The 11040-nt window shown below is 41.8% G+C and overlaps 1 protein-coding gene across 7 annotated transcripts; it reads left to right on the top strand.

Annotated features, from left to right (window-relative positions):
- Window positions 1–1886: 1886 nt before the first annotated feature.
- Window positions 1887–10936, top strand: LOC112068134 (zinc finger protein 512). Of its 7 annotated transcripts, none has more exons than XM_024135181.2 (15): window positions 1887–1988; window positions 3234–3396; window positions 3659–3714; window positions 5601–5659; window positions 5754–6076; window positions 6181–6876; window positions 7107–7231; window positions 7327–7413; window positions 7492–7590; window positions 7791–7958; window positions 8248–8442; window positions 8551–8652; window positions 8770–8832; window positions 9033–9131; window positions 9288–10936. In XM_024135181.2, exons 2-15 carry the CDS (start codon window positions 3261–3263, stop codon window positions 9711–9713), a joined length of 2634 nt encoding a protein of 877 aa, XP_023990949.1. In that variant the 5' UTR covers window positions 1887–1988; window positions 3234–3260; the 3' UTR covers window positions 9714–10936. The 7 variants fall into 7 exon arrangements, with proteins under 7 accessions (XP_023990949.1, XP_070294140.1, XP_023990951.1 ...); XM_070438039.1 differs by lacking the exon at window positions 1887–1988 and adding an exon at window positions 2290–2396; XM_024135183.2 differs by lacking the exon at window positions 1887–1988 and adding an exon at window positions 2403–2504 and having other exon boundaries at window positions 6736–6876.
- The last annotated feature ends 104 nt before the right edge of the window (window positions 10937–11040 follow it).

The raw sequence follows: 11040 nt of genomic DNA, 5'->3' as shown, positions 1-11040 counted from the left end.
TACACATCTCCCCTGCATATTACATAATTTATTCAGCAGMATACAAGACATTTTTGGACTCACCTCACTTTAACAGGAAGGTGGCGTGGCGGTCCTTCGTTGGAAAATTGTGTCATCAAACTTTGTCATCAAAGTCTGGTATTCTCTGGATTTATGGTGCATTCAAGACAACTGGGAACTCTGGGGGAAAAAAGGTTGAATCATGAGGAAGTCAGTGATCTTCAGGTCGTAGCTCTAGAAAGAGGCCTGAGTTCCCGATTTACAATTTAGAGTAAGATGAAAGTTCAAAACATATTTTCCCAGTCGTAACTCATTTTTTCCCGAGTTCCCAGTCGTCTTAAACTCACTAAAGTCAGATTTTGCCGTTCCAAGTTAACAGCTGTTTTGAGCACGGCACAAATCATGCTTCACTGACAGCATGGCCAATGTTGTATGTTTATCATTTTAAACTAGGAAAAGAGACCCTTAATCTTGGACTTGGGACCACACGGCCACTCCACTGAATAGCAGGCTAATGATTGCTTTGCAATGCTTGCAGTTAGCCAATGATTCCTTCCAAACCACTCATTGTTTTAATTAGATTTTTTATTTTTATTTAATCAGTTCAGAACAAATTCTTATTTACATTGACAGCCTACTCCAGTCAAACCCAGACAACGCTGGGCCAATTGTGCACCGCCCTATGGGACTCCCAATCACGGCCAGATGTGATACAGCCTGGATTCAAACGAGGTACTATAGTGACGCCTCTTGCACCGAGATGCAGTGCCTTAGACCACCACGCCACTCTGGAGCCCAAATTGTTGAATTTGCGATTTCCAACTTGTGTAATGTTTATGTCCAATGGCAGATGAGCACTGATACGTTTTATCTATAATTTCTCTTYATTATTTCTCTTCATWTAACAAGGATTAAAAAGGATTTGCCAGTAGATTGTCAACTTCATTCATGATGATGACTGCTACATATGATTTTGAAAGTATGATGTTGACATGATCAGTCCAATCAAAGCTACTGTAGATATAACGTGATTTGACGTCATTTTATCTGTGGCCAATGACCTTGAGCCTTCTTGGATGGGCACTTCTAATGTAACCCTATGGCAGCACCCAGAGGGCTTGAATTTTCGAGCGCTACCATTAGACTTGGCGGTGACGTAGTGTCCCCATGAGTAACAGAACACTGAGCCGATCACGGCGCAACGCTCCGTATTTTCTGCTGGCTTGCCCCACCACCACAGAAAGGTGAGCTAGGCTGAAACACCTGCATTTTGGAGCTCCCTTACTCAAGAAAACAAAAAAGAGACCATGTTTGTATTCGGCTTTATTAACTCAATGATATATATATATTTTTTTTTACATTGTTTGCAAAGTGATATGTGACACTTTTAATGCCAAAATAACATGCAAAACAGGCAAGCTAAAAAATGTGGGGCTCTGCTGCACCTGCCCTGAATGACAGGTCGCCACTGCCCCTGGGCCAAATTCGTCCTGCAGGTCGCCAGTTGGGGAACCATGTCTTAGAGATACTGGACTTGATGAGAAGGGGGAAAACTGCTGGGGGTGGTTCTCTTCTGGCTGTTCAACCAATCCAGTAAATGTGGAGGAGGATTTAAGATGGATGTTGCCTTGGTCGTGTTCGAGAGAATAAAATCAACTGCAGGCAACTGCTRACTGACTGATATACAAATCACCTTGCATCATAAATAAAGACTCATTATTATTTGTAGATCAGTCAGTCAGTCACAATTTACACATGATACATTGGGGTTTTGAGCCTCTCTAAGACGGTCAACTTTGACGTCCAAACCCGGAAGTCGCGTCACAGGCTTTCTTTCCATTTCCCCTGAAAACCGGAACATACGGTTGTTGTGGACTCTGCCCGACTCCGCAGAGGCTATAGTCACAGATATAACAATGAGCCAGATGTTTCATTTTATATTTAATGCTGAAGCATCCGGTTGGCGTTTCTACTCACCACCTAATATGGTGATAAGAGGAAGCTCAGTAGCCGGCAGTGGGAGAAGATGGAGCGAGATGGATTTAGCTAATTTTCTCGTTGATGAAACATTTGATCTCAATACAGTTTTATTCAATACAGTTTTCTGTTTTCAAAACTAGAATCTCTTACGAACAGAATGGACAAAGTTTTGTAGACTTGACCCTTTGCCAAAGTTTWAAAAAAATGCTTTGTTTAGGAGTGCAAGGGCGAGTTGACGTATTGCACATGCGCACTTCAAATAGTAACTGTTCCCTAACGGAAATATGCAAACACGTGCTAAAACGCGCCAATAGGATCTCACTAACTCGYGCTTGTCTCTGCCCACCTCATTGCTTGTTCTGCCCACTATGATTAATTTGCTCCCGGTGGAAACGACAGGCTGTGGTCTATCTTGGGTTAGTTATAAAAAAATCTTTGCTACAGTGTCGTGGTGAATAAAATGGGAATCTCATTTGTTGTCTCTGCAAAGAGGGCGTTTCGGGAATGAAGTAATCTCGCGTAGGGTATGGAATATAGATCATTGATACTGTACTGTTTGTCTAGTCAATATTTTCACAAGTAGATAGCCTATTGAAAATGTCAGCATAGCCATTTGATGGTCTCTCTATTCGAATAACCGAGTCGATGCAAAGACTTGTTAGGCGGGTCGTTGTCGGGGAAAATGACAGGGGGGACTAAAACAGGGAGGAATGGCAGCTAACCTTGCTAATGGGAGTGTACTGTACGGGTAGACATTTCACAATGTAAGTGTATCAAACAAAATCAGTAGGTGGCCATTGTAGCCAAGTTGTTTGAGCGCATGTAGTGCACGGTTATAATGCTTACATTGTATCAGCATCCAGAGTGTAGATTTGCTGCAAGGCAAGCGTTTCCCTTTTTTTGTGTGGCTATCCGTGGTGGATAATGATGGTGGCTGGGACTCTGATCACACACTGTTACTGCTACACTGCTCGAGTAGGCTACAATGTTGCACTGCTGMGCTAAATCAAACAGAATCAAGAAATTCATATTACCATTGGATTAACACACGGGCTAATCCTGTGTTCATAAGGGTTGGTATGCCACGTAATTTTTATTCTATGTGCACGTCAAAATACAGTGGCYTACTACCAGAATAGATGTTCTCCAGACTAAATAATATTGAAGCCCTTTTGACAATTATGTGATRGGGATTATCTATTTTGCATGCACTATATGTCTTTGAATAATTTAGGCCTGGTGTTGTGTTGCAGTACTGATCAGCGAGGTCTGCTGCAATTATGGATGATCATCATCATCACCATCATCACCATCATCAACTTCATCATCACACACAGGGAAGCATGTCACCATCATATGTTCCAAGGAAGAGGAAGGCTTCACAGCCAAAACAAAAAAGTGGTGTTCCAATACCAGGTAAATGTCACTAAATTATCACTAGATGTTTGACAAGTTGTCAGTTTACTGAGCAAACTTCAGAGCTAAATGACATGCTAAATGACATTCTGTCCAAGTCTGTCTCTGGCCAGTTGCAATTGCAAATGTCTTTAATCTTKATTTTTATTGCCTGTGTAGTCTCCATTTATGTATTCCATGCATATTGTCTCGGAAACTCTCTTTTAATAGTGTTTTGTCGGAAAAGAGATGAACTAATGAAAATGTACCCATAATCCAACAGCTATCCAGAGGATGTCAGATATGAGTGTGATGAGTATGATTGGTGCTCCACCTAAGGTAAGAATAAATACCCTAGTCAAAAAATCCTATTGGATTAGTAATTTTTCCAACAGAATCCTATAGGATTCTCACAATTCTATAGGATGTTGTGTCACCTCTATCAGAATCTTATTGGACTACTTTTTCCCTTTTGGAAAACAAAATCAATCCCATTGGATCCTATAGGTTTTTGATAAATCTTGTAAGATTTTGTCAACCCAATCAGAAGCCTATTATTTTAAAAAAAATCTTAATTGAACCCATTAAATTATAGTTTGATGTAATTTGTTCCAGTACTATACTACAACATTAAGTACAACATTTTCGTTGATCGGAAACAACGGTTCTATATTAATTTTGGTTTTATTCACCACCACAATATGGGAGTGATTCAAGGCTGCAWGTTCATTTGCAGTATGACCACCAGTACAGTACACCTTTTTCAAAAAATAACTCACTTGAGTTATTTGATTTGATTCTTATTCATTCAACTTCCTGTCTTTGAATTTGACATTACAATATGACATACAATGCTATATACAGTTTTACAATAACACAAGATTTTAGGGAGTTTTCCCCTTAGAATGCACAGCATCTTTACATTGCTTATATGCAATTAAAAAGTAGAAGGAAAATACATTTTTAGGTACAGTAACATTTACATTTTAGTCATTTAGCAGACGCTCTTATCCAGAGTGACTTACAGTAGTCATACTGGTACCTCGTGKGAATCAAACCCACAACCCTGGCTTTGCAAGTGCCACGCTCTACACGGGGCACAAAGATATGAGCATTTCTTTACTTTGATATATAATAGTCACCTATGCATACAGAACAGAGAATGCTCCCTTTACGTCTTTATGTTGGGAGAGGAAAAGAAAAACAAAGATTAAAGGGGACCCTCCACCTCTTTCGCTCCCAGGGTTGTACCTTTTATTGCGATTCCATAGTCCCAAATTTATTGCTCACCATATGTCTGCTGCAGAGGGATGAGAGAGAGCCATGAGAAAATGAGTTTAGATCAGTCATGGAAATAAATGTGCTGAAAACAAATTGTCTCCCTATTTAAAAAGGAGATGGTGAACAAGCTATGAATGAGCTGGAGGGTCGGTGCTCCATATGTTAAGCAGCCAAGTTCGCTATGGTGTAAATCAAATATAGCCAAGTTTTGAGGATAATCCTTTAGAATGTAATGTACATATCTATACAATTCCTTCTACAAAATGTATAGAAATCCTATAGGAGACAAAAACATTTCTATCCTATAGGATTCTAATGCAAGGATCCAATTAGAATCTAATAGAAAAATCAAATCAGATGTTGGAACCAGTTCTATTGAACTCCTGTAGGATTATATCCTCCGTCGACTGTGTCCTTAACCACTCTCTACCCCTCTCTATATCTGTCTCCATATCTGTACATGCATCTGTCCTGTAAAAAAATGAATCATTTAAAAAAATGTACCCTAGTCAAAAAATCCTATAGSGTTCCAATAAAAAATTCAGATTAGAATCCAATAGGAAATCGTATCAGATTTTGGATCCAGTCCTATTGAAATCCTATAGGATTCGTTCCAAAATCTGATAGTATTTTCTATTGGATTCTAATAGGATTTATTTATTGTAATCCTGTAGGATTTTTTGACTAGGATAATACAGTATTTTGTTTCAGTTCTACTTGGCCATTATGGGTGTTCTGGCCAAAGAATGGGTGCACTATTCCAGTCCTCAATATGAAACTGAAATAACGACAATCATATGATGATCTACAAATTATTTAGCATTAAGCACTTCTACATCAACGTACAGTATGATGGTCCTTATTGCAGTTTTCACAATACAACCATGTAAGGTACTGTAGGACACTGGATATCTGCTTTACAATTCTCTAATTTAATATTATAGAATGATGACCCTCATGCCCAGGTGACTCAAAAAATGAAAAGAACATATGGCAGAAAAAGGTAAATGAGTTTCCTTTTTTTTTATTGTCCATTTCTATCAATTGTCCCACCCATCAGTGTAATGAAATCAACTCCTACCTTTTCAATCCTCTAGGTATGAGGATCTGCAGAATGTCTCCCTGGGCTCTGGTGTGGAGGATTCAACCAGCGAGACGTCCTGCTGCTCCGTGGTGTCTTCCAGCCTAGCTGTAGCCAACGGGGAGCTGCCTCCCCCTCCACCTCCCTCTGCCAGACTGCCTCACAGGCTGGTGGCTAAAGACTGTTGGCCCAACCAGGCTCCAGACACAGGCAGGGCCCAGGGCCGGGGTCAGGAACCACCTCCACCCTCCGATTTTGCCATGAAGAAAATGCGGAGAGTGGAGGTGGACAACGGAGCACCTTCTGTTACAAATTTCCCTCCGGAAGTGAGACACACAGGTAGTTATTGTATCTTGCAACCATCAATCTCTTATTTTATGACTCTTTCTCTTACATACAGGTATTCAAGTTTTAGTTCATGCTGAATGTTTCCTTTGATGCAGTTCCAGTTCCTGTTGGAGGTGGACATGTCCATAGCCATGTCCAAAGTGGTCACTCGGTCGGAGGTGGACATGTCCATAGCCATGTCCATAGTGGTCACTCAGTCGGAGGTGGACATGTCCATAGCCATGTCCAAAGTGGTCACTCAGTCGGAGGTGGACATGTCCATAGCCATGTCCAAAGTGGTCACTCGGTTGGAGGTGGACATGTCCATAGCCATGTCCAAAGTGGTCACTCGGTTGGAGGTGGACATGTCCATAGCCATGTCCAAAGTGGTCACTTGCATGGAGGTGGACATGTACATAGCCATGTCCAAAGTGGTCACTCGGTTGGAGGTGGACATGTCCATAGCCACATCCACAGCGGTCACTTGCATGGAGGTGGACATGTCCATAGCTATGTCCAAAGCGATCACTCGGTTGGAGGTGGACATGTCCAAAGCGGTCACTCGATTGGAGGTGGACATGTCCAGTGCAATCACTCAATTGGATGTGGACATCTCCAGAGCAGTTACCCTATTGGAGGTGGACTTGTCCAGAGCAGTTACTCTGTTGTAGGTGGACATGTCCATAGCAGTCACTCTATTGGAGGTGTAGCTATCCAGAGCAGTCACAGTCACCCAGCAGAGCCGTCCGAGGAAGAGAAATCTAAAGTCTTCACCTTCACAACCAAGAAAGAACCTCCTGTCTACCCCCCAGGTGAGAGGACAAAGGATTAGCAAATAGAATGTCACCATAGATAAACTCTCTGGCAACACTTTAGTTGTTGATCATAAGCTTGTGTAATAACACTGTAATTACTCTAGTAAAAATGTTGTATTAGCATGATGTTACATATATCTTTGAGAATTGCATAGTAATGGAGTAGGGATTGTTCCTTATCCTACGTTTAATAATTTAAAAAAAACTCTACTTCCTGTGTGGAACAGGAAGTCAAGAGGAGAGGTGGCAGCTGATGATCCTGGGGAAAGGGCGAGTCACCTGCCCCAAGTGTAAAAGTGTGAGCAGGAAGACTGTGGAGGGACTGAAGAAACATATGGAGAACTGCCGAGTGGTGTGTCTGCACCATCCTCACAATAACAGCCTCACATGTTGTACTCACATTGGTTCAACTGAATTTCAAAAACTAAACAAATATGTTTTTTGTAGAATCCCTTCACGTGTCAGCAATGTGGGAAACAACTGAAATCTTCCACTGGAATGAAGTACCACATCATGGCAGACCACAATAACCTGGTAAGGCCATTCCCCCATCTGAAGCCTGTTTTGGTGTGTTTCATGTTGATGTTGGTTTTAACTGTCATATTTTGCCAGCCCTCGCCAGATGACATAAATGGCCTGGATGACCAGTCCATGAAGGAAAAACTGAGGAAAGTGCTGAAACGGATGGGCAAATTAAAATGCTCTAAAGAGGTATGATTCCTCGCTGGCGTCTGTATCTGAAATTCTAGTACAGATTTCACTTTAACCCATTGTTGGTAGTCTTCCTAGGCAGATGGGTTGCCTCCCACAATAACAATGTTCTAACAGGTCAGGGATTTCTGATACTACATTGTTGGTGCAGGGGAACTAAAGATTTGTTCCATTCTAAAGGACTGTATGTTACATTACAGGGCTGCACTGGTAGTTTCACCAGCATCATGGGTTACCTGTACCACATGAAGAAGTGTGGGAAGGAGGAGTCTGAGCTGGAGAAGCTGCTTCTCAACTGCCAACACTGTGGCAAGGTCTACAAGTCTAAGGCAGGCCTGGAGTACCACCTCAAGTCAGAGCACGCACCAGTGAGTTTTCCATTGCACTGCCTTTACAGTATACACTTCTCCACGAATAAGACAGTTGGTCTTTCAAGGTTACAATTCACTGGGAGACGTTCCATCACACAACATGCCATTGTACGTACAATCTGTAGCAGTTACATCCTTGCAACTTCAATGTCACACATTTGTCTCAGTATATCCGCCTTCTCATTCTCCCAGAAGACCCCATTTCTTTGAGTCTCTTTTGAGTCCAATTTATTTGAGCTTTTCTTGAGTGGGAGATGATAGACAGTTGTCTCCTTCTCCCCCGCAGGTGCCCCAGAATGCGGAGGAGGATGAGGTGAAGGCCCAGAGAGAGCCCAACCCTGAGAGGACGCCCAGCGGCCGGGTCAAACGCATGTCAGCCCAGGTGGCTGTTTTCCACCTACAAGAGATTGCTAATGACGAGCTGGCTAAGGAGTGGCCCAAGAGGAAGGTCATCGGGGACCTGGTCCCCGACGATAAGAAGGTGAGGGATCTTCAACACTAAGATGGTCCTAGAGCTGTGCTCATGTATCTATTCCTGTGTAAACATTGACCTCCTGATCAACCATTATTTTTCTCTTGCGTTCCACAGCTGAGATATGCACGCCCAGGGCTGCCTGCCTTCAGTCAGGAGGTCCTTCGGAAGTGGAAAAATGAAGTGAAGCTGCAAAAGAAAGTGCAGTGCCCAAACCTGGTACGAACCATACGTTTCTAAATAATCTTTCATCCCATATTGCCTATAGTAGAGATTTTACTCGCTGTACTATACTTTGCTTATATTGTGACTGGGGAACTTTCTGGTTTCCCTCAGGGCTGTGTCTCGGTCTACACCAGCGTGTCTGGACTGAAGGCTCACCTTGGGCTCTGCGGAAGGGTAACAAAATAGATTTCCTCACACTGCTCCCCTCTCTTTCACTTCCAAGTACTGCAACGTATCCAGAATACAGTGAAAATTATTCAGCTGAAACCGAGTCAATTCTTACGTTTTCTTTTAGCATTCAAACCTAATTTTAGCAGAAATGTAACCCATTATTAAGCATCTACTTCAACCAAATTGTGTCTCTCTCGATGCAGGGGGACTTTGAAGCAGGGAAATATAAATGCCTAATCTGTAAGAAAGAGTTCAACTCTGAGAGTGGGGTGAAGTACCACATCAACTCTGTCCACTCCCAGGTCAGAAATTAAGTTAGGACTTTTCACCACCTTGATGATCTACTCTATCATATGAATTTATACTTTTTTGCCATATGAATACACTATTGCAAAAATACATTGTAGTGATTTTTGGTGGCACACAATACTAATTTCCTTTGTCCTGTGTTTTCTTAGGACTGGTTTGCGGTGACCTCAAAATCCAAGAACTTTAAGGTTCTGAAGGCCAAGGCCAAGGAGAACAGCACCGTGGACGACCCCATTGTCCAGCACAAGACCCTCCATGTCTTCACCCCTGTCCTGGAGCCCTGGCAGGACATGCAGATGGGACCTCCACCAACGGTGCCCGAGCCAGCCCTGCAGGTCAACCCTGAGGCCGCAGAGGGAAAGAGGAGGGGGAAGGGTAGAGGGAAGGAGAAGGACTGCTATGACTTCACTGGCAGTGAYCACTCCAGCAGTAGCAGCAGCGGTAGCTCCAGCAGTGAATCAGAGACAGAGGAGCTTGATGGCCAGAGACACGACGTTGACCAATGGGCACTGCAGAGACCCAGTATCATCGAGACCCACCCCGATGTCGCCAAGCAACCCAGAAGCAACCCCTAGTTCGTCCGATCACCTGACTTCAGATTAGGGGTCTGTTCAGGAGGGTGCAACGTTACAGAACATTCAAATAGAAATGCATTGTGCATTGGTTCTGGGATGTGTAGTCTGTGTGTTTCAACTGTAACTATGAGGTCATCTTAGCCAACATTTAATGTGCTTTATTATTTTAAGTTTGATAACTCTTGTTTTGTTTTCTGACATGCTTACTTAGACTAATCTTTTAACCCCTATTCTGACAAGTGCTTATGTGTTGGCTTGTGCTCCTCGATTCAGACTGTGCCTAGTGTATGGATCTATTATTTCATACAACTCCTTTATTATACCTTACATGTTATCAGACCTCTTCTTTACAATGCATATTTAACCAATAGCATGTGGTGTTAATGTAGTGTGAATTTTATATATTGGATAGTGATATGATAACACAGGATACATTTGAGATACAGTGGTTGTCGGTTATAGTTGTCAGTGATGTTTTTTAACGCTGCATTGTTTGTTGATGTACACTGTCCAGATGGAAATAGGTGCAGTTGTCATTTCATTTACTTCCTGTGTGGCCCTGTACTGTTTCTGCAGATGTATGAATGTATTTTGTTTACTCTTCTGTTGATATTTCTGTCAGTGCACTTCTGTTCAAACTAGGTTTTGAGTAGATTCATATCTATTTTATTTAGTATTGAATAATGAACTGGCCCTTGGACATTTTTAAGTGATCCCTCACACATGATGTTAACGATAGGTTTTCTCTATTTGATGCCTTTTAAAATCGACTAAGATAAGTTAGACAACCAATGTCTTTCTGTTCAAAGGTTCAGCTCAGGTCCATGATTCCTGTGACCAAAACAAGAGGCATTACGCATGCACTTTTATATTGAATGAAATGAAGTGCTCAGTTTAACGATAGGCATTCCCATAACCCAACCTTGTGAAGGGTGACAAGTGTGCCCTAATTTGTTGTCTGGCATTAGACTGCTTCTTGAGATTGTGTTCAGTCTTCACTGTTTTGAATCAACTGTTGTTTGTCAAAAATGAAAAATATTACACTTCAATTCCACATTTGTGTACATTTCTATTAATGGAAAATCTATTGTTTCAAGTTTTAGAAAACAAAATGCATTATACCTTCTTTTTTTAAAGTACTGTAGGCCTAATTCGCTGCTATTTTTAACTACCAGGAGTGTTCGCTATATCAACAGGTGAAATAAAATATTAACATAATGCTACTAATTTTCCATTCTCATTTTTGCCCTTCTTTCCTTACACAGTAAACAGTGTTCTACTAATGCCTGCATTAGTGAGGGTGATGCACAAGCTCTGGTTGTATCCA

This window comes from Salvelinus sp. IW2-2015, unplaced genomic scaffold (assembly GCF_002910315.2).
Source record: "Salvelinus sp. IW2-2015 unplaced genomic scaffold, ASM291031v2 Un_scaffold86, whole genome shotgun sequence".
NCBI lineage: Eukaryota > Metazoa > Chordata > Actinopteri > Salmoniformes > Salmonidae > Salvelinus > Salvelinus sp. IW2-2015.
This window is presented reverse-complemented; position numbering and strand designations above follow the sequence as displayed.